This window comes from Macaca nemestrina, chromosome 20, assembly GCF_043159975.1.
Source record: "Macaca nemestrina isolate mMacNem1 chromosome 20, mMacNem.hap1, whole genome shotgun sequence".
Taxonomy (NCBI): domain Eukaryota; kingdom Metazoa; phylum Chordata; class Mammalia; order Primates; family Cercopithecidae; genus Macaca; species Macaca nemestrina.
In genome coordinates, this window is record NC_092144.1 from 1,397,678 (window position 1) to 1,419,255 (window position 21,578).

General features: G+C 65.4%; 2 protein-coding genes and 1 long non-coding RNA gene across 6 annotated transcripts; 1 reads left to right on the forward strand and 2 right to left on the reverse strand.

Annotated features, from left to right (window-relative positions):
- Positions 1-98: 98 nt before the first annotated feature.
- Positions 99-11,228, reverse strand: CBAR (CACN subunit beta associated regulatory protein). Of its 3 annotated transcripts, none has more exons than XM_071086285.1 (10): positions 10,073-10,322; positions 8,337-8,480; positions 8,116-8,255; positions 7,837-7,901; positions 7,338-7,482; positions 6,941-7,112; positions 6,557-6,697; positions 5,798-6,008; positions 2,909-3,083; positions 99-1,945 (listed from the first exon to the last, which is right to left on the reverse strand). In XM_071086285.1, the coding sequence occupies exons 2-10, from the start codon at positions 8,457-8,459 to the stop codon at positions 991-993; spliced, it is 2,127 nt and encodes a 708-aa protein (XP_070942386.1). In that variant the 5' UTR covers positions 8,460-8,480; positions 10,073-10,322; the 3' UTR covers positions 99-990. The 3 variants fall into 3 exon arrangements, with proteins under 3 accessions (XP_070942386.1, XP_070942385.1, XP_070942384.1); XM_071086284.1 differs by lacking the exon at positions 10,073-10,322 and adding an exon at positions 11,095-11,228 and having other exon boundaries at positions 853-1,945; XM_071086283.1 differs by lacking the exon at positions 10,073-10,322 and having other exon boundaries at positions 853-1,945; positions 8,337-9,166.
- A 460-nt stretch (positions 11,229-11,688) lies between these two features.
- Positions 11,689-17,807, forward strand: ATP5F1D (ATP synthase F1 subunit delta). Of its 2 annotated transcripts, XR_011617435.1 has the most exons (6): positions 11,689-11,851; positions 14,318-14,571; positions 15,035-15,188; positions 17,072-17,160; positions 17,291-17,416; positions 17,717-17,807. XR_011617435.1 is itself a non-coding variant. In XM_011749050.3 (5 exons), the coding sequence occupies exons 1-4, from the start codon at positions 14,431-14,433 to the stop codon at positions 17,411-17,413; spliced, it is 507 nt and encodes a 168-aa protein (XP_011747352.1). In that variant the 5' UTR covers positions 14,330-14,430; the 3' UTR covers positions 17,414-17,416; positions 17,717-17,807. The 2 variants fall into 2 exon arrangements, 1 of the variants encoding a protein (XP_011747352.1); XM_011749050.3 differs by lacking the exon at positions 11,689-11,851 and having other exon boundaries at positions 14,330-14,571.
- A 1,458-nt stretch (positions 17,808-19,265) lies between these two features.
- Positions 19,266-21,414, reverse strand: LOC112427437 (uncharacterized). Its single transcript, XR_003018989.2, has 2 exons — positions 20,960-21,414; positions 19,266-20,807 (listed from the first exon to the last, which is right to left on the reverse strand). It is a non-coding gene; the product is annotated as an uncharacterized lncRNA (long non-coding RNA).
- Between the last annotated feature and the right edge of the window lie 164 nt (positions 21,415-21,578).

Below are 21,578 nucleotides of genomic sequence, written 5' to 3' on the forward strand. Positions count from 1 at the left end.
ACCCTGCTTCGGCCGCCCGGTCTGAGGGCAGGACCCCTCACCTCCCCCAAGGCCACTGCGCTCTTGGGACCCCAGAGAAAACTCGGAGCGAGCAGGAGTGTGCAGTCAGTATGTATAATCATCCAGAAAACAAACACGAGAAACGCCATCGCGGGATGGTGCAGACGCGGCGGGGGCTCGGAGGGCGTGGTGCGGGCGAGGGCGCCCGAATTTGGCAATAAATAAAGCTTGGGAAGCTTGGACCTGGCCGTCTGGGTTTTGTTCGCGTCTCAACATGGACGGGGCGGCAGCGGGGCGGGCGCCGTTCACATGCGGAGGGCAGTGGGGACTCGGGGGCGGAAGGGCCGGGCCGGCTCCCCCAGGGCCGGCGGCGGCAGCGGCGGCGGCGCAGTTATTGCTCGGAGGCGGCGCGGGCTGCCGCCAGCACACGCCGCGGTGAGGTAAACGGTCTCGGGGGTCGGCAGTCACGGTGTTGAGCCGCCTCCCGGCCCAGGGCGGTCAACTCGTCTGCGGCCCTTAGCGCCCCGCGGCCCCAACCCGGGCGAGCTCGCGCACGCGCCCGGCACGCGGCGGCTCCATCCGGCCCGGCGGGCTGCGCGTCCCTCGGGTGGCGGCCCTGCGAGTGTCTAAGCAGCCGCCCGATCCGGGACGGAGGGCAGTTGGTCGTTGTCCTCAGGAGCCCGAAGCTGAGAGCCGTTCACGCCCCTTCCTTCCCGCCCAGCCGGGGTCTCCGCGTCCCGCGCCTCACGACGCGCAGCACCCGGCAAGCACCGGCCAGAGCAGTGCGCACTTCGACCGCGCGAGGGCGGCCGGGGCTCTGCGCGTGCGCCCTGAAGCGACGAACGCGCCTCCGTCGCCCCGCGCGTGCGCGAAGGGCCCACGGTTCCAGCGCATGCGCGTCGGGGCGTCGCGCCCCCACGTCTCTCCCGCCGCCGAGGCCCCGCGCGGCGCCGAAGAAGCTGCCAGAGAGATGGGCCCAGGACGCGGGACTTAGGCCGGGCTGTGGTCGGGGGACGTGGGAGCGGCGGCGACCAAAGAGGGAGCCGCCACGACGGGCTCGGAGAGGCGTGGCGGAAAGAGTCTCTCTTCGAGGCCGGCCGCCAGCTTGTCCAGCACCGCCCCGGGGGGTACGACGCAGAGGCCCGAGCCGGGGCATCCCCCGCCGCCCGGCTCCTCCTCGATGACGGGGATGGCGGGGTCGTCGCCGGCGCCGCCCAGGGTACGGCCGTCGGGCGGGCCGTCCACGCTGTCGCCACGCCGCAAGGGCGCACGCGCGGGTCGGGCCGCACCGGCAGGCGGCGCCGGGGTTCCGGCCAGGGCCGGGGCCGCGCGGGCGCCGGGGTCGCTGTGCTGCCGGCCGCGCTGCCACTGCTTGCGGGCGTGCGGGTGCGCGCGGGCGCGGTGTCGCGCGGCGGCCGGCGTGTCGTCAAAGTGCGGGTCGTGGCGCAGGAACTCGTGGAATAGCGCGTCCGTCTTCTCGTCGATGCTGTAGTCGCGGCGCGGGCGGCGGGGCCAGGCGCGGGGGCTGCGGGGCCGGGCGGGCGCGGCGGGCGGCTCGGTGTCGTCGCCGGCGCCGCGGCCCTCGATGCTGGCGTAGCCGCTGTCCATCTGCAGCAGCCGGCGCGCCTCGCCGTCCTTGGGCCGCGGCGCGGGCGGGGAGGGCGGCGGGAAGGCGGGCGCCGCGCCCCCGGAGCCCGAGCCCGAGCTGTCGCCGCTGCGCACCGAGTCGCGGTCGTTGCCGCTGCTGCTGTGGTCCGAGGCGGCCGCATGCAGCTCGAGCGAGGCGCGCAGGCTCCACAGGTCGCGGTAGCTGGTCTGGGCCTGCTCGGGGCCCGCGTCCCGCTCGGCGTCCGGCTCCAGTGGCGGCTGCTGCTGCTCAGGCCCCGCGCCGCGCTCCGGGGGAGAATCGGGGCTCGCTCCTCCCGCTGCCTCGGCCGCCTCTAGCCTGCAAGCCAGGCCGCGCCGTCAGAGCCCGGCCGAGCCCCGCGCCCCCTCCCTGGCCGGCCACCCGCCCTCTGGATCAGGGAGGGTGGGCCCGGGTGGGACTTGGGACTCGGGCAGGCCCTGGAAGGTGAGAGCTTTAAAATGGGCCGGTGTGTTTTGCAGGGAATGGGTCTTGCATTGACCCTGAGCTGTAGCGCCTGCTCCTTAAGCAGGGTGCGTCCATCCTGGACTGCAGACAGCGGGGGCCCCCTCCCTTGGAAGCTCCCAGGAAGAGTCAACGCGCTTCTCCCTGGGAGTCACCTTTTCCCAGCCTCCCAGTGAATGTGGGAGCCGCAGGGGGTGGACTGGATGCGGTTGAGTCCAGCTCAGCCACTGCTCCAGGCTAGGGCTCTCTGCCCACCCATGCTGGATAAACAGCAGGAGGAGGACGGTGCACAGACGTGAGGGTCACTCCCCAGACCAGGGCTGCCCCAGGAACCCTGCTCTGCCCCAGCCCCACGCCCCATTCCCATCCCACTGGACGTGGGCCCTGGGCTTCAGGAAAGTTGCCCTTGGGGTTGGGGCAGGAATGCCGCTGGCCAGAGTGGTCACAGCAGCTTCTGAGAAGGGTCTGCCCAGCCCTCGGGAGCGTGGTGGGGGTGGGAGAGGGCCCGGGACCACAGCAGAGCCCTTCAGGCCTCGTTCTCCACTAGCAAGCGGCAGTACCAGCGCCATCGTCGGGGGTGGGGCCCCACCTCCCACCCACCCCCCTACCCTTACCCAGTTTCTCCCTGCTTCCCTCCTCTGGTCCATGCTGGAGAGGTGGCCCCAGTGAGTCAGCCTCTGGGAGGGGCCTTGCTGCTGGAGGCGGGTGAGCGCGTGTCCACGGGGCCTGGAGAGCGCTCCCAGGGCCGCCTAGTGGGGGGGCGAAGCGGGGCAAGGGCCCACAGGTCCACCCCTAGCACCTCCATCTACTGAAAAATACCTGCCGAGAGCAGGGGGCGGGCTGGCCAGAAAGGGACGGGGGCGTGGGAAGGCCACGGCGTCGCCAGCCCTGGCGATGTACTGGATGAAGTCCTCGTGGGGGGCGCCCCCCTCCTCCTGCTCCGTGCTCTCACTGGCTGCCCGCTGCCGCTGGAAGTGGTGCCGCTTGGGGGAACCTGCGCGGGGGATGTGCCGTCAGCGTCAGCCCGCATGTACCTCCACCCTCCACCCCACACGCAGAACGCCTGCGCCGCCCCCCAACACACAGAATGCAGGGGATGTGCCGTCAGCGTCAGCCGTCATGTACCTCCACCCTCCACCCCACACACAGAACGCCTGCGCCCCCCCACACATACACCACCTGTGGCGCCCCCACACAGAACGCCTGCGCCCCCCCCACACATACACCACCTGTGGCGCCCCCACACAGAACGCCTGCGCCCCCCCCACAGAACGCCTGTGCCCCCCCCCCACAGAGAATGCCTGTGCGCCCCCTCACACACACCACCTGTGGCGCCCCCACACAGAACGCCTGCGCCCCCCCACACATACACCACCTGTGGCGCCCCCACACAGAACGCCTGCGCCCCCCCCACACATACACCACCTGTGGCGCCCCCACACAGAACGCCTGCGCCCCCGCCCACACACAGAACGCAGAGGATGTGCCGTCAGCGTCAGCCAGCGTGTACCTCCATCTTCCACCCCACATGCAGAACGCCTTGCCCCCCCCCACACACACACAGAATGCCTGCAGCCCCCCCACACAACGCCTGTGCCCCCCCACACACAGAATGCCTGCAGCCCCCCCACACAACGCCTGTACCCCCCCACACGCCTGCAGCCCCCCCACACAACGCCTGTGCCCTCCCCACACACGCCTGTACCCCCCCACACGCCTGCAGCCCCCCCACACAACGCCTGTGCCCTCCCCACACAGAACGCCTGTGCCCCCCCTCACACATATACACCACCTGTGGCACCCCCCACACAGAATGCCTGCGCCCGCCCCACACACCTGTGCCCTTCCACACAAATGCTTGTGCCTGCCCCCACAGAATGCCTGTGTCCCCCCACACATTGTGGCCCCCCCACACACATAGAACACCTGTGCCCCCCTCACAGAACACGTGTACCACACAGACCTGTGCCCCCCACACACACACGCACAGAGAAGTGGGCCCTGGTTTGGGCCAGACCCCAGCTGGCATCTCCCCAGGCCAGGTGGGTGTGGACAGTGACTGTATGTACACCCTGGAGTACAGGTGAGGAAACTGAGGCACGGAGGGCAGAGATGCTAGGACCAGAGAGCCTGGGCAGGGCAGGGCCAGGAAGCAAGTGAGTAGAAGGGCCTCAGGCACTGGTAGTGCCCCAGGGCAGCCCTGGTCAATGTGTGGCTACTCATAAGGACGTGTCCTGGACACCTGGTGGCCTGCACAGCCTGGCTCAAACTATGGAAGGCATGAGAGAGTCACATACAGGCTTGGTGTGGACTAATGAGGAGAGGGAGAGCGGTGCCCTCTCCTGCCAGCTCCACCCTGGTCTGGGGAGCGCTGGGAGACTGCCCCACCCCTGCCTCGGCCCCCTTCTCCCAACAGCCTCCCCAGCGAAGCTTGAGTGGGCAGGCCCCAGGGGCAGGGAGGCAGTTACCCAGCAAACGGGTTGTGGGTTGTGCTGCAAGCACATTGGACTCTAAATGTCTCTAGTTGCCACCAGGGCTCCATTCATCTCAAGATCTGGATTCTCTCAGCAGGACCGGGGCAGCCAGAGGAGGCCTTCCCCTCTCTGGCCCCTAGCCACCTTGGGGTGGGGGTTGGGAGAACTCACCCCACCCCTGCTGGCTGAAGCCAGGCCCCAATACGGGGTCTCCCACTGTCTGATGGCATGTCCTCTGTCACACTGACAGCACCTTCTCTCTGCATTTGTCCCCTGTCCCGGCCTCACCTGACAACTGGACCTGCCACCCCCTCCACAAGGCAGAGCAGGGCCCCAGCCCCTCTGGCTTGCCCTAGCCCTGCTGCCGGAGCTACGGACGGGACCCCTCTGCTCCCGCCACACACTCCTGCCCCAAGCCCAGAAAAGGCAGCCCTGTCTCCAGGATCCTGCCTGACCCAAGGCCTGCAGAATTCAAGGACTACAGAGATCTATGTGCTACAGCCCAGAGGGCAAAGCGCCGCCCCCACCCCCAGCTTCTGTAAGTTTTTCTGGCACACAGCCAGGTGCATTCGTCCCGCAGTGCCTCCTGCTGCTTCCTCACCTCAACAGCAGCACTGAGTTGTGGAGACAGCCTCTCCGACCATAACCCCACGAATGCCACCATCTGGGGCCTGACGGGAAATGTCTGCTGACCCCTGGCGCAGTCCAACACTTACTTCGTGTCAGAGGAAGCCAGAGCCCAGACCGGCAGAGGGCCTTGGCCAAGGTCACACAGCAGCTGATGCTCTGGCTAGCGGGCGAGGGAGGGGCTCCTGGAGAACTCACCTTGCGCTCACATTCCCAGGGATGAGAGCCCAGCGTGGCTGGGGGGGGGGATGCAGGCCGCAGGCCCCACCCTCTACGCTGCACAGTGACCAGGTGGCCCCCTGACACCCTCCTTTACCACCTCATCCTGGGTGCCCCAATGACCTGAGAGGAGTCAGGGCGTGCAAAGCCCTCCCACACAGGGCACCGGAGCTAGGTGGGTCTGGCTCAAGCTGCCCACACACTCAGCCCTCCCAGCCACCTGCAGAACCTCAGGCAGGATGCCCGCTGGCAGACTGGGCAGGGCCAGGCCCCAGAGCATTGGCTCCCCACCCAGCCCACAACCTCCTGCTCCTGGATGTCCAGGGCAGCCCCTGGCAGCCACCACCAAGCCCGCAGGGGCCACTCTCCACCAGGTGCCACAGCTCACCTCTCGTGTCCAGACTGGCCGCCCGCTGGCTGGGCTCCAGCTTCCACTTCTTGACCTTGAAGTAGGGGCTGGCCCCGTCCAGGCTGGCATGGCGGCGCAGGCGGGTGAGGAACTGCAGAACGGTACCTGTCCCGGATCCCGGGCCCACCTCCCCAGGTCCTGCTGCAGCCCCGGACCCTCCAGCCTTGGTGCTCCTGGTACCGGCATCCAACTGGCAGGGAACAGAGATGGCGCTCAGACTAAGACCTCTTCCCAGCCCCGCATGCTGGCCCCAGATGGCCCTAGGTTAGGAGACAGTCCCGAGGACCCCCATCACTGGGACAGAGAGGGGTACCTGCTCGGAGAGGGGCAGAGGCAGGAGGAGGGGCACTCGGTGGCTGGGTGCGCTACACAAGGGTGCTCTGCCCTCCGGGGAAGGTCCCTGGACATGGTGTTTGGAGAGAGGAGGTGGTGTGTGTCTAGGAGCTTTCTCGCCCACGGTGTGGGCTGCAGGTGAGGGAGGGCAGGAGTGGTGCACCCTCTCCAGCACCTAGGGAATGTCAATGAGGTAGGAGCCTGGGGTGCCCCTGCGTGTAAGTACACGCCTGTGTCCGGTGTGCGGTCGGCTCCCGCTTTCTCCCGTGTGCAATGACCTGGCAGGCCAAGGAGGGCCGTGGTGGGTGGGAGGTCATAGGCTGACGGTGGTCCTGGATTGGGGGCAGGGAGGGGAAGGACCCTCCCGGGCTGTGGACACTGTGGGGGACGCGCAGGGGCCCTCACCGAGATGCCTTCCCCAGAGTCGCTAGATGCCGAGGGGCTGATCTCCGCAAAGTCAGTGGCGCCCGCGGCCGAGTTGTAGGGATCACCTGGCAGGGCGGAGCTGGGGCCCACGGAGCGGCCCGTGAGGGCCTTCCCCGGGGGCTGTGGGACAGAGCCAGGTGGGGGAGGAAGCAGTGACAGGTCAAAGAGCATGGGTGGGTGAGGGGCACGGGTGGGTGAGGGGCATGCTGGGCTCGGCTCCCTGCCCTGCTCCACCCCACCTCGCCCATCCCAAGATGAGGGCAACCCCGAAAAAGAGTGAGTGAGGGCGTGGGGGCCCAGGAGTCCCTGGGGCTGCCCCCACATCCCCCGAGGAACCCCGATGGCTGCTGCCCATAGGCTCACCTGGAAGATGGCCAAGGTGGTCTTGGGAGAGGTGGCTGGGTGGGGCGTGGCAGCCGAGCTGGCCTCACCCGAGTCACACTCATGGATGGTGACAATCTTGAGGGGCGGCAGGTGCAGGTGTGTGAGCCGGGCATTCTTCAGGTGGTGGAAGTCCCCCTCCGTCAGTGTGTACCTGCGACGGTATCTGGCCGTCAGAGCCTGCCCACCTCCCATGCCTGATGCCGCAGCTGCTGCGCTCTGCCATCCACTCTGCTGGCCAAGGCCGCCCCACCGCACAGTCCCAGTTCAGGGGCCTCCGCCTTGGTCCCTGCGGCCTCTGCGCGCAGCTCCTCCCCTGTCCCAAGCAGCCATGACCTGAGACAGGCCCTGGGGTACCCCCTGATGCCACCCTGCTTACCGGCGGCCCTTGTCCTGCGTCTTGCGGCTCTGCTCGAACAGCGCCGCCTCGTTGAAGGAAACCCGGCGGCCAGTGGAGCTGGTGGACAGGAAGCGCTCAGTCTCCGCATCCTGGCTCTCGGGGTCCTCCCCCCGGAAGTCGGGGTCTGCGTGAAGAGGCAGGAGAGGGTGGGCCCCGGGTGGGCCACGCCAAGCGCCTGGTCCCGGGAGGGCTGCTCGTCGGGCAGCCGGGACGGGGAGGGCTGGGGCCACGGCGCGGGCGGCCGGGCGGGTGGGGCGAGGGACACTCGTCCATCCGCTCACACACTCACTCGCTCAGCACGCGCCTGGGCCCACCTACGCCTGGGCGTTAAGGAAACAGAGATGAGTCGGAATCGAGCTGCGCCCAGTCTGGTGGGGGAGACAGACAGACACAGACGGTCAGGCGGCCTGAGGGGGCAGTGGGTGGCCAAGGGGCAGATGGACAGGTGGGCGCGCAGCTGGGCTGGCCAGCACCTCACCTTGGGCCGGGTGGGTGCCGTTGTCCAGATAGGTGGTGGTGGTCTTCTCCACTTCCTCCATGGCCCTGGGAGAGACATCGGGAGAGCCCAGTGGCACCAAGGGCCCAGAGAACCGCAGTGGGTCTCGGCTCTCTGCCCCAAGCCAAGGCCCTGTGCATCACCCACTCTCTAGAGGCACAGCCCACCCTGTGACTCAGAAGCCAGTGAGGTAGGTCCCCCATACCCGACTGGTGCCCACAACCACCATGCACCTGCCCAGCCAAGGTAGGGGCCTCGCACCTGTTGAGGCGCTGGTGGACGTCCCAGCAGCGCTTGCAGAGGAGCAGGACGCCGGACAACACCACCAGCGTGCCCCCCACGAACAGCGACATCACCACCACCAGCAGCACGTAGTTATCCAGGATGGGGTCTGGCTCTGCCTGCGGGCATGCGGGGGGGGGGGGTCAGGTGCTGCTGGCCTGGACGACCTCCAGCCCCTCCCACCTGTCCCCTGCACCCACCGTAGGGCGTCCAGTGGCGTTGTCCCACGACGTCGTCAGGGCTACTGTGGCAGTGGTGGTGGTGGTGGTGGTGGTGGCGGCGGCGGCGGCGGCGGTTGTGGCCATGGTGGCTGTGGGCTGCATTCTGAACTGGGGAGGAGGGCCCTGTAGGGAGGAGGCCTGGTCAGCTCCAGCTAGGCCTGCTTCTCCTCCAGGAGCCACTGCAGACAAGCCAGGTCTTCCCTGCGGGACCGGGAGCCCACACAGGGGCCAGTGACTCATGGAGAGGCGGCAGAGCCAGAGGCAGCCTCCACCCGGCTTGGCTCTGGCGGGAGGGCCCAGGGGGCTCTCTCTGGACCTCCATCTTACATCCCCATGGCAGGGGAGGAAGCCTGGCCCTCTGAGGGTGCGCCTGTGCCCATCACAACTGCACACAGCCGGTGCAGCCTGTCCTGCAAGATAACGCCAGGCCCTGGAGCTCTGCGACGGGAAGGGCAAGCACTCGGAGGAATGGGGACAACGAGGCGGTGCGGCCAGCTCCAGAGAGATCCAAACACCCTATCCGCCCCATCACTACCCCCGCCCCAAGAAGTTCAGCTACACCGTGGCAGGGCCCACCCCGCCATGGTTGGGTAGAGGGAGACCTCCCGCTGCCCGCGCGCGGGGGAGGGCGAAGGGGCTGGGTGCGTGTCCCCGGGTCACGACTCCCACGACTCTGGGAGGTGGAGGTCCCCCGGTGCTGAGCGCTGGTGGGAGTGCAAGGGACAAAGGAGGCGCATCTGTTCCCGGCCCAGAGAAGCTGGTTCCCATGGCGACCGCGGAGCAGGCCACGGCTGGGGGGGCGGGTTGCCAGGGAGCGGCGGGGAGGGGGCGCGGGGGCGGCAGCCTTGGGAGGGGGGGCCGGCGCGGAGCCGCAAGATGGCCGCGGCCGCCACCCCGCCGTGCCCAGCCCGGGCGCCCGGAGCATCCCCGGCCACCTTATGCTCGGGGGAAACTGAGGCGGGGCGCGGCACTAGGGAAAGGAGCCCCTGGACATTGCGCGACGCAGCCGGGCGGGGAGGCCCGGGAATCGCAGGGGGTCGGGACTGGCGCCGGGGTGCTCAGCGGCCCCAGGTCGGCACCGCACGCGCGAGGCCTCTCCCGGAGCGAGAGGAGCGCACAGGCGGCAGCCACTCCTGCCCCTCCCCGGCTTCCGCCCACACACGACAGCGGGAAACTGAGGCCCAAAGCCGGGCAGGCTCCTGGTGGGGGCTGCTGTCCTCCGCGCTCCCGGTCACAGGCTGCCCGGGCCCTAGTACTGGGGGAAGGGGCCGCATATGTAGGTCGGGAAATGAGTTCAGGCTGGAGGGGGTGGGGCACAGGCGCAGAATGGTGACCGGAGGCCGGGGAAGAGGGGGACTCCTGGCGGAGGCGACTGCGGGAGTCGAGGGCGGAGGTTCCCCACGGGGCAGCACCGCACCCCCGAGCCGGCCAAGGGGTGGGGATGGCGAGCGAGGGGAGGCAGGGACCCGACGCCAGGGCTGAGCCGAGACGCCATCGTCCTCGCCCGACCTCACAGGGAGAAACTGAGGCTGGGGCGGGGCCTGGGCGGGGGTCCCTCTCCAGGCAGCCAGGTTGGGGGCGCAAGGCCCGGAGCTCGGTCCCCACGCCCGCCGGACTCCTCCGCGCCCTCCCTCCAGCCGTTCAGCCCACAGCCGGCTGCGATCCCCGGCCTATCCCCCGTCCACCCCCCGCAGCCCTGGGCCCGCCGCGCCTACCTCAGCGCCGGGACGCGCGGCCCATGGGCGGCGGGCGGGCGGCGGGCGGCTGCGTGGCTCTCCCGGCTGGCTCCGGCGCCCGGTGGCCGCGGAGCAGGCGGAGAATTTATGAATGGAGAGAGCGGTGCGGGGGAGGCCGGCGCGAGAGGAGGGGCCGCGCACGTGACCGCGTTGGCGGCGCGCCCGCTCCGCGCGCCGGGTGCTGCCCCGTCCCCGGCCCGCCGCCCCCGCTGCGCTCGCCGCTGGGTCTGGCTGGCTCCGCGCCGGCCGCCGCCTCCCCTTCCCTTCCGGCGGGGGCGGGGGGCGGAGCCTGCGCTCCCGGGCGCCCACTCCGCACCCGGAGCCGCCCCCCGCACCCGCCGCGGCGGCCGAGCCCCGCCCCCGGCCCATCGGCACGATTCACCCCGCCCGGTCCTGAGGTCCCAGGGACGCAGCTCGGGGTGTCCTGGAATGCACGACTCTCTGCAGCCCGAGGTGCGCCGCGTGCGCAGGAGGGGGGGGGTCCCGGGGGACACGGACTCCCCTCTCACGTTGCTTGGTCCGTGAGGGTTCTGGGGCGGCACAGCCAGGGCGCCTCGGGCACAATTGCAGCCCAGGGTCTCTGGTTATAGGCGCCCCGCCTGCTTCCCCACGCAGGTCCCCTCTGTCACTGTGGAGGGCTCGCCATGCCCCTCCTGGCCCCTGTCCTGTGTGACAGCGATCACAGACCGGCTTAAAGCTGAGTAGAGCCCATGGGGCCCAAACGTGCGCTCACAGAGGTCTGCTTGTGGGGTGACATCAGAACGACACCTGCAGAAACCCAAGTCCCAGAGCTGCCGCTGCTTCTCCCTCTCAGACCATCGAGCCTCACCTTCAGATACTCAGGCCACACACCTGCCACCAGCCTGGCCCAAGCGCCACCCCAGCCCCGCTGGGCCCACACCTAACACCCCACAGCGCCTGCTCTTTCTCATCCCAAAGAAAGGCTGACACCGCTGGCCCAGCTCAGCCTCCCCGCCTCTGCCCTTACAGGTGCTCCGTACCCAGGCCTCTTTGTCCATTCAGCCAAAGATTCACCCTGGTTTCCTTCAACTCCTCCAGCTTCACAGTCTCGGCGATTCTGCTCTTGGCTCCCAGCCCATGTCCGGGTCCTCTCCTCTGCTACGTCTCTCCAAGGCCCTATGCCTTGCGCCTTGCCTGTTCCTGTGTGCTGTGGGACCCCCACTCCGCTAGCTGTGAACTCCAAGGGCAGCTCTTCTCTTATGGCTGGCCCTCCAGGCAGAGGGGCAGCACCAGGGAACCTGGTGCCAGGCAGATGGGAATTGCATGGGCAAAGGTTTCGAGGCAGAAAAGTTTGCAGGTCAGCGCCTGTGGAGGAAGCAGAGAAACCGTCTTGTTTCCAGCAGGACCATGACATGGGCAGGCTTCAGGATTTTTTGTATTTTGTTTTTGCTTTTTGGAGAGACAGAGTCTCGCACTGTCACCCAGGCTGGAGTGCAGTAGTGTGATCACGGCTCACTGTAACCTCCACCTCCCAGATTCAAGCAATTTTCCAGCCTCAGCCCAGAAGGTAGTTGGGACTACAGGCCCGCGCCATCATGCTCAGCTAATTTTTTGTTTTTGTTTTTGTTTTGTAGAGATGGAATCTTGCTATGTTGTCCAGGCTGGTCTCGAACTCCCGGACTCAAGAGATCTTTCTGCCTCAGTCTCCCAAAGTGTTGGGACTACAGGCGTGAGCCCCCACACCCCGTCAGGCTTCCGATGTTTAACGAAGACTCGCTATGGCTGTGTGAAGAAAAGGTACCTGTACTAAACAGGCGGAGGCTGGGGCCTGCTAGGCCAGAGACGGTAGCTGCGGTGGCCATGCCGGGTGCACAGGCCAGGACAGGGCGGAATTCCAGAGGAACCCCAGGTTTGGGGCTGGAGTAATGCCGCCCTCACCAGTGGGCGACCCTGGAGTGGAGACTGGAGAGAAGTGGTTCCATGAGTGAGATTCAGTCTATTAGGCCTCCCAGCTTCCTGGAGTGGCAGCTGGATATGAGGTCCCGAGAGCCAGGAGAGGATGTGGTGCACAGGTCATGCCTAGAAAAGTGAGCGGGGCTTCCCCTCTGAACCCCCCGAACCAGGGCCAGAATGACCAGGCCCCAAGTGACCCTCACAGCTCTGGCCCGCAGGGAGGAGCCAGGCCCAACCCTTCATCCTGAGTCCGGCCAGCAGGGCCTTCTTCAGGTGCCCGGGTTCCAAAGGACAGGAGCGACAGCCACTCCACTGGCCTGAACACGGGCAGGGGGCGAGGGTGCAACCTTCGGGTGTAGGGAGCCACGGATGGTGTCGGACAGCCCCAGGCCCTCCCCAGATCCCTGCACCCCTGGGGTCCAGCAGCCCACAGTGCCAGGCACAAGGCCCTTTCCAAGGAGCCCAAGCCCCAACCCCCGCCATCCCCAACTCCGAATTTTCCCGGAGCCTAAAGAGGGGGGCTTGGGGCCCGGACGGGTGCCTCGGACCTGCGTGAGCGCGGGGGCGGGGCAGTGACGTCATGGCCGCGAGCGAGGCTGCGCGGGCCGCTGGCTGACGGCAGCGGAGCCCCGAGCCGCCCGCGCACGCGCTCCTGCGTCAGCGGCGCGCGGGGGCGAGGGCCAGGCAGGAGGTGGGGGGCATTGAGCGCATCTCCGGGCGCGGAGCGCCCTCTGCCGGCACCGGGGAGCAGCGCGCCGGGGTCCGGGGTTCCCAGCGAGCCCTCTCGCATCGCCCGTGCTCCTGCCCGCGCTGTGCCCCTGGCGGCGGTCGCCGTTCCCTAGAACAGCGGCACCTGCAGCCTTCCACCCTGTCTCATCCTGCACTTTCTCGACTTTTACTAATATTTATTTTTGGCATTTGTCACCACCTATCACTACTACCTGCTTATTTTTTAATTAATTTTTGAAACAGAGTCTTTTTTTTTGTTTGTTTTTGTTTTTTTTGTTTTTTTTTTTAATTTTTTGAGGCGGAGTCTCGCTCTGTCGCCCAGGCCGGAGTGCAGTGGCCAGATCTCAGCTCACTGCAAGCTCCGCCTCCCGGGTTCACGCCATTCTCCTGCCTCAGCCTCCCAAGTAGCTGGGACTACAGGCGCCCGCCACCTCGCCCGGCTAGTTTTTTGTACTTTTCAGTAGAGACGGGGTTTCACCGTATTAACCAGGATGGTCTCGATCTCCTGACCTCGTGATTCGCCCGTCTCGGCCTCCCAAAGTGCTGGGATTACAGGCTTGAGCCACCGCGCCCGGCCGAAACAGTCTTGCTCTGTCGCCCAGGCTGGAGTGCAGTGGCGCGATCTCGGCTGACTGCAACCTCCTCCCCCCGGGTTCGAGCGATTCTCCTGCCTCAGCCTCCCGAGTAGTTGGGATTACAGGCGCCCACCACCATGCTCGGCTAGTTTCTGTATATTTAGAGAGGAGGTTTCGCCATGTTGACCAGGCTGGTTTCAAACTCCTGACCTCAGGTGATCCGCCCACCTCGCCCTCCAAAGTGCTAGGATTACAGGCGTGAGCCACCGCGCCCGGCCTGATCTGCTAAACGACCCCCGGCCCCAGAGCAGGATTCTCACTCTGTCGCCCAGGCTAGAGTGCAGTGGTGCAATCATAGCTCACTGCAGCCTCAACCTTCTTAGACCCAAGCAATGCTCCCACCTCAGCCTCCCCAGTAGCTGGGACTACAGGCGTGCACCACCATGCCAAGGTAATTTTTTGATTATTTGTAGAGACAGGGTCTCCCTATGTTGCCCAGGCTGGTCTCGATCTCCTGGGGTCAAGTGATTCTCCTGCCTCGGCCTCCCAAGGTGCTGGGATTACAGATTGGAGCCACCACACCTGGCCCAGAACAGGAATCTTGATGTTTTCTTGATGTCTATCCAGGACCCTGCATCCAATGAGCGCCCCAAAAATCTTTTTTTTTTTTTTTTTTGTACAGACAGGTCGGGGGCGGGGGCGATCCGCACTGTTGCCCAGACTGGTTTCCAAGCCTCAAGTGATCCTCTGGGCTCAACCTCCCAAAGCGCTGGTATTACAGGCGTGAGCCACCAGGCAGCCCAATCTTGAATTTCACTGAAGCTCGTTTTACTCCCTCCACCTCCCAGGACCATCTCACCGCCCTTAGCTGACCCCCTGCTATATAAGGGGCCAGAACAAAACTGCAACCCCCAGAATACCCCACGACGGGGCGTTGCGTCCTTAACGTCGACAACGTCGCGTGCGCCCTGCTGGGAGTCGTAGTTCGCGCTTGCGCTCTTGCCAGGACTCCTCCTCCCAGACGTCCCTGCGCGTCGTCCTCCTCGCCCTCCAGGCCGCCCGCGCCGCGCCGGAGTCCGCCGCCCTCTAGCCACCCGCTTCCTGCCGCCGGTCGCTGCCATGCTGCCCGCCGCGCTGCTCCGCCGCCCGGGACTTGGCCGCCTCGTCCGTCAGGCCCGTGCTTATGCCGAGGCCGCCGCCGCCCCGGCTGCCGCCGCCGGCCCCAACCAGATGTCCTTCACCTTCGCCTCCCCAACGCAGGTTCGGGCGCTGCGGGTCGGGACCCTCCGTGGCCGCCGCCCCCGGAGTCCAGGGTCCCCACCCCCAGGGGGCGACCCCCCGCTTCCGGGTCCCCGGATCCGCGCGCCCCGGAAGCCGAGGTCACTCAGTCCTGGACCCTCGGCCCTGCCTCTGCCGCCCGAGCCCTGCGCTGCCCTCGTCCCGGGCACCTCCCCGAGATAAGCGCCTCCTGGGTGCCCTCCCCGATCTCCCTGGCCAAAGCCTGGGTGTCGCCGGATCGTTGCATTCCCATTTCGCGGATCAGTAGAATGAGGCGCAACGTTGAGGACCAAAGCTGCAATCTCTGATCCTGCACTGGGCTGTCTCAGTGCCTCACATCAGCGCCAGGTCCTGCCCGGACCCATTTCTCAGCAGGACAGGCCGAGTCCGGGGTGGGCGCGGGGCCGGCCTGCCCCGCCATCATTCCCCCACGCTGTTGTCGCAGGTGTTCTTCAACGGTGCCAACGTCCGGCAGGTGGACGTGCCAACGCTGACCGGAGCCTTCGGCATCCTGGCGGCCCACGTGCCCACGCTGCAGGTCCTTCGGCCGGGGCTGGTTGTGGTGCATGCAGAGGACGGCACCACCTCCAAATACTTCGGTGAGTTCGGTGGAGGGCTGCAGGGCCAGGCCAGACCCGGGCTGCACATCCCAGGTCAGTCTCCGTCTCAGTTGAGGCTGCGAGAAAAAATAGTTCTAGGCCGGGCACGGTGGATCACGCCTGTAATCCCAGTACTTTGGGAGGCCGAGGCAGGTGGATCACCTGAGGTTAGGAGATCGAGACCATCCTGGCTAACACGGTAAAACCCCATCTCTACTAAAAATACAAAAAATTAGACGGGTGTGGTGGTGGGCACCTGTTGTCCCAGCTACTCGGGAGGCTAAGGCAGGAGAATGGCGTGAACCCGGGAGGCAGAGCTTGCAGTGAGCAGAGACTGCGCCACTGCACTCCAGCCTGGGCTACAGAGTGAGACTCCATCTCAAAAAAAATATAAGTATATATATACAGAAAACTAGTTGGGTGTGGTGGTGGCCGCTTGTAATCCCAGCTACTCAGTAGGCTGAGGCAGGAGAATCGCTTGAACCCTGGACGCAGAGGTTGCAGTGAGCGGAGATCGTGCCACTGCACTCCAGCCTGGGCAAGAAGAGTGAAACTCCATCTCAAAAAAGAAAATACAGTTTTAGCAGGTTTGTCCACTGAGGAGCCTGGGCTGGGCGGTGATGAAAGCGAACCAGAGGGGACCCTGCTCTCAACCGGTTTACGACTGGCTCTGGACTAACCAACGTGTGATGGATGAAGCAAGAGATGTAAAACCACCCAGGCCCAGTGGCTCATGCCTGTAGTCTCAGCACTTTGGGAGACTGAAGTGGGAGAATCGCTTGAGCCCAGGAGTTCGAGACTAGCCTTGGCAACATAGTGAGACCCCGTCTCTCCAAAAAATAAAAAGAAACTAACCAGGCGAGGCTGGGTGCGGTGGTTCACACCTGTAATCCTAGCACTTTGGAAGGCCGAGGTGGAAGGGTCTCTTGAGCCCAGGAGTTTGAGACCAGCCTGGGCAACATAGTGAAATCCTGTATCTACAAAAAATTAGCTGGTTGTGGTCCAGCTACTTGGGAGGCTGAAGCAAGAGGGCCGCCTCAGCCGGGGAATTCAAGGCTGCAGTGAGCTACGATCATGCCACTGCACTTCAGCCTTGGTAACAAGAGCGAGACCCTGTGCCAAAAAAAAAAAAAAAATGCTCAAGAAACCATGTCAGGAGGGCTGATCAGATTAGGGGAGGAAGGTCATTTGTACAGGAAAAAAGCAGTTTTTTTTTTTTTTTTTTTTTTTTGAGACGGAGTCTTGCTCTGTAGCCCGGGCTGGAGTGCAGTGGCCGGATCTCAGCTCACTGCAAGCTCCGCCTCCCGGGTTTGCGCCATTCTCCTGCCTCAGCCTCCTGAGTAGCTGGGACTACAGGCGCCCGCCACCTCGCCCGGCTAGTTTTTTGTATTTTTAGTAGAGACGGGGTTTCACCGTGTTAGCCAGGATGGTCTCGATCTCCTGACCTCGTGATCCGCCCGTCTCGGCCTCCCAAAGTGCTGGGATTACAGGCTTGAGCCACCGCGCCCGGCCGAAAAAAGCAGTTTTAAGCATCACTGGTTTCCAATGGTAGAGCCGGGTTTGAACTCAGCTTGCTTTTGGCCCGGATCCCAGCTCAGCCATGGGTGGTGGGCCAGAGGGAGGGTCTCTGTCCCCAGGTAGTGCTTTTGGGGGGTCCCTCCAGCTTCTAGTTCTTTCTTGGGGCCCCTGTTTTGTTCTCTAGGAGTTGCCCCCCATGTTGGACCCCAGGGCCAGTCCTGTAGGTCTGTTAGGACACTCAGGACACAGACTTGAGAGTTTGTCGAGCTTCTGGTTCACAGGGGGCTCTGCACTTGACCAGGGGCGTCCCCCAGGCTGTCTGGCCCCGTGAGGTCTCACACCTTCCCCCCACCCCATTCCCCCAGTGAGCAGTGGTTCCATCGCCGTGAATGCCGACTCTTCGGTGCAGTTATTGGCAGAAGAGGCGGTGACGCTCGACATGTTGGACCTGGGGGTGAGTGCCAGAGGGGACCTGAGGCTCACCAGGGCGGGAGTTGTCCAGGCTGCGGGGGAGGGAGCGCTGGGGGACCAGGAGCCGGGCTGGGGTCCCTGCTGGCCCCTCACCGTCCCTCAATCCCTTGCAGGCAGCCAAGGCGAACTTGGAGAAGGCCCAGGCGGAGCTGTTGGGGGCAGCTGACGAGGCCACTCGGGCAGAGATCCAGATCCGAATTGAGGCCAACGAGGCCTTGGTGAAGGCCCTGGAGTAGGCGGTGCGTACCCCGTGTCCCGAGGCCCGGCTAGGGGCTGGGCAGGGGTGCCAGGTGGGCCCAGCCAGCTCCTGGGGTCCCAGCCACCTGGGGAAGCCGTGCCTGTCAAGGAGGCCACCAGAGGGCAGTGCAGGCTGCTGCCTGGGCCCCAGGCCCTGCTTGTGTTTAAAGCCCTGGGGACTGGGGCAGGGACAGACGATCCTCCTCAGCTTTGAGCTGTGGCTGCCACCCATGGGGCTCTCGTTCCACCTCTCAAGATCCCCCCAGCCTGACGGGCCGCATACCATCCCCTCTGCCCTGCAGAGCCAGCCGCCAAGGTCCACCTCGGCTTCGGAGCCACCTCTCTGGATGAGCTGCCCCCAGCCCCCGCCCCATTAAAGACCGGGAAGCCTGACTGCTCGGCTCTTGTTACTCCACCTGGCCCGGTGAAGCCGGGAGCGTCCTGGGCCTCTGCTCACGTCCTCCAGTCCTCCATGTCCCCCTGGGAATAGGGGCTTTGAGTTCCCTGGACTGAATGCCCCTTAGGGCACCAGGAGGTCTGTAGGAAGCAGGCTCGAGGGGGTGGGTGGGGTGCAGCCGGGCGGGGAGGGTGCTGACCTTCACCCCACGATGGTGGGGAGGGTGAAGGTCGCCAGTGATGGGGACATCGGGCGGGGAGGGGTGTCCCCGCCGCTCCTGACACCTCAGCCCAGTTCCTGGTCTCCAGGCCTTGACCCTGAGCCCTGCCAGCCCTTGGCCCCGCCCACCAGCCTCTGGGAAGAGGCGGGCCCCACCCGCTCCCACGGTGGCCCCGCCCTGTGCCCGCCCGTCCTGTGGGTGGCCCTGCCTGGCTGGATGCCGAATCTGCAGTGTTTTTGGCACCTCCGTGGGCACCTAGGCTTCTGGGTTGGCCCCAGATGGAGTGGGGTAGGCCCAGGAGGGGGTGGCTCCCTGGCACTGCCCCGCTGGGCCCGCCTCTTCTCCTTTCCGTAACCCTGGGGGCGGGCGACACTGGCTCTAGGTGGTGTTCGGACAGCGGGGGTGGGGTCTCCTGACCTCCTCCCCTCCTTGGGATAGGGCCCTGTGGAGTGGGGTAGGCAAGGGATTCCGAGGGGGTGAGTGGGGAGGGTGGGCCTGCCTGTGTCACTGGAGCTGGGATGGTGACAGAGGCTACCCTGGGCCTGTCAGCATGGACGGGCAGCTTACTCCCACGTCATGGTCCCATGCCAGTGACTTGCCACGGCTCCACTTCAGGCCAGGTACCATTGGGGGCCTCCAGGTGTGCTTGTGACTCTGAGGCCACCGGTCAGCAGCTCAGGTTTTCCGGAACAGCCCAGGGTCCTCGGCCTGGCTTCCTCTCCGCTTGGGCCTGAGGGCACGAGTGACCAGGCCCCCACTTCTCCAGGAACCCCCAGCCCAGGGAAGGCTGTGGCAGCCACCAGGCCACAGGAGCACTCTCTGCCCAGGCCCCACCGTCCCTGCCCCCCGGCTGTAGCCCCAGGTCTTCAAGTTCCTGCCAGGCCACCAGGACCCTATAAATAAGACCGAGGGCACAGCTGGGACTTGGCAGGGGCTCAGGGGAGGAGCTGCTCACTCCGGGGACCCCCCTGCCCCCACCGCCAGGGAGGTGTGAGCCTTGGAGCCAGGCCTCAGGACACCCGAGACACCTGACACCCTGAGGGAACAGCCCGTGCTGGCCGGATGCGTCCTGGAGCAGGAGGCAGCCAGGGTGGGGCCGGGACCAGGCGGTCAAGGCCCTTCCGTGAGGACAGCCAGGGGTTCAGTGCGGCAGAACAGAGCACGGGGTTTGCCTCCATCACACCCAGGAACAGCCCACTCAACCATGGAGACACTGAATATGGGAAATGGTGGGGAAGCGTTTTAGCACGTTTATTCGTTTCAACTGGCTCTGGGCATCTGGTCCCCAAAGGGCGCACAGTGGCCCCTGTGAAGCCCAGCATGTCCCTCAACCCATGTCCCATTCCACTCCCGACCAGACCGAGGTGACTGTGTCCATTTCACTCCCGATCAGACTGAGGTGACGGCATCCAGGGCTCTCCACAACCCATGTCCCATTTCACTCCCGATCAGACTGAGGTGACGGTGTCCAGGTGATAGAGCCACACATGAAAGGCGAGAGGCAGGGAGGGAGGTGGGGGCTGCTGGCCACTCAGAGAGGACCCCAGTGTCCTGCCCGGGCTGCCCATTTGGTGCCAGCCCACAGCTCCCTCCGCCACCTTTGTTCTCTGGAAGCAGAATAAACCGGGCTCTGCAGGTCTCACCTGCGGCCCCAGCCTGTCATCCAGGCCCCATTAATAGACCCCTGCCCCTCCTCCCTCTAATTGGGCCCAGTTCACTAACAAGCCATTCCCACTTCCTGGACCATCTTTTTTTTTTTTTTTTTGAGACGGAGTCTCACTCTTGTTGCCCAGGCTGGAGTGTGGTGGTGCTATCTGGGTTCACTGCAAACTCCGCCTCCCAGATTCAAGTGATTCTCCTGCCTCAGCCTCCCGAGTAGCTGGGATTAGAGGCATGCGCCACCACACCAGGCTAATTATATATTTTTTAGTAGAGACGGGGTTTCTCCATGTTGGTCAGGCTGGTCTCGAACTCCCGACCTCAAGTGATCCGCTCACCTCAGCCTCCTAAAGTGCTGGGATTATAGGCGTGAGCCACCACGCCCCAATTTTTTTTTTTCTTTTTTTGAGACAGAGTCTCGCTCTGTCACCCAGGCTGAAGTGCAGTGGCGCAATCTCGGCTCACTGCAATCTCTGCCTCCCGGGTTCGAGCGATTCTCCTGCCTCAGCCTCCCGAGTAGCTGGGACTACAGACGTCTGCCACCACACCCAGCTAATTTTTGTATTTTTAGTAGAGATGGGATTTCACCATGTTAGCCAGGCTGGTCTCGATCTCTTGACCTCGTGATCCACCTGCCCCAGCCTCCCAAAGTGCTGGGATTACAGGCGTGGGCCACCGCACCTGGCCACATCATCTTTTTTATGTGACAAACTGCTACTCATTCCTCAAACCCTAGCCCCTGTGACCCCCTTCCAAGGGTTGTCCCAGCCTCTCCCTCTCTGGCCTAGCCCTGACCTTGCGGGGTTGGGTGTGCCTGTCAAGGTGGGGGCCACAGCTGCCGGGAGCATGGGTGGCAGCCGGAAGGAGACCTGAAGCGGAGCGCAGCCCTGGGAGAGGCGCCCATGGCCAGGGTGGGGGTGGAGGTGGTCAGGCTGGATAAAGGGAGGAGCCAGATAAGTGGACAAGAGGTGCTCCAGTAGGGACGGGGTCCCCTTCTCTGGATAGAGGGGCAGGACAGGGACCCCCCTCAACCAGGGCCATCCTCAAAAAGCCGACTGGGAAGGGTAAGATGCACACCACATTCCTGTCTCATTGGCTGTGGCCTCAGTTTCTTCATCTGTAAAATGGGGTAATGCCCACCCCAGAGGCTGGGAACCAGTGCATGTCCTACATTACTGGGGGGGTGATGACCCCAGAGTGAGCCTGCTGCATCCCCTCACCACACTCCCACCCACCCTGGAGAAACTGAGGCTGGGAGAGGCCAGTTACCTCCAGAGGTCACAGCATAGCCGGCTGGTGACTGGCTGGGCACAAGGCAGGCCTGGCACTGGCTAATCGCTCCATAAATGCCCTCTGAGGTCACCATTGACAGATGCAGGAGGCCAGGGCTGGCCAGGGCACCCCCACTCCACGGCAGGTGACTCCAGCCTGTTTTCCTGGACGACGGCCGCTGACTCAGGCCCCTCTTCCCGTCCCCCCCACGCGGGCGCCCCCAGGCGGAAGCACCAGGCCTGGGGCGGCAGGAAGGGGGCGGGGCAGGGAGTCGCGCTGTACACCCCGAAACCCTGTCCCAGTGACGATTCGGGGTGCATCCGAGCCCGTGGCTAGGCAGGCCGAGACCCCTGTATCGGGGCATTCAAGGGGCGTCCCCCCATGAACTGCGCCAAACCTGGGTACGGGGTGGCCCAGCCGCCAAGGCGCCCCAGGGCCCGGGCCGGCAGGCAGGGGCGGGGGCCAGTCTGCGTCACCGCCCGCCCGGCCCCCCGCCCCCCTGCCCGCCCAAACTCCACCCCGAGGGAAGGCGGCGCGGATAAAGGCTGGGGGCCGCCCGCTTGGCCCAGACTGGCCCGGCCAGCGCGCATTCAGTCCCGGACGAGGGTACTCGCAG

Bases quoted from the DNA above. Each gene is read 5' to 3' on its own strand.
- CBAR (XM_071086283.1), bottom strand. From the start codon at position 8,597: ATGAGTCACTGGCCCCTGTGTGGGCTCCCGGTCCCGCAGGGAAGACCT. The intron at 7,483-7,836 runs GTGAGGTGCTGG...CTCTTCACGCAG, and splicing joins CGGCACCCACCCGGCCCAAG to ACCCCGACTTCCGGGGGGAG. The intron at 6,009-6,556 runs GTGAGGGCCCCT...GTTCCCTGCCAG, and splicing joins ACTCTGGGGAAGGCATCTCG to TTGGATGCCGGTACCAGGAG.
- ATP5F1D (XM_011749050.3), top strand. From the start codon at position 14,431: ATGCTGCCCGCCGCGCTGCTCCGCCGCCCGGGACTTGGCCGCCTCGTC. The intron at 15,189-17,071 runs GTGAGTTCGGTG...CCATTCCCCCAG, and splicing joins CACCACCTCCAAATACTTCG to TGAGCAGTGGTTCCATCGCC. The intron at 17,161-17,290 runs GTGAGTGCCAGA...AATCCCTTGCAG, and splicing joins TCGACATGTTGGACCTGGGG to GCAGCCAAGGCGAACTTGGA.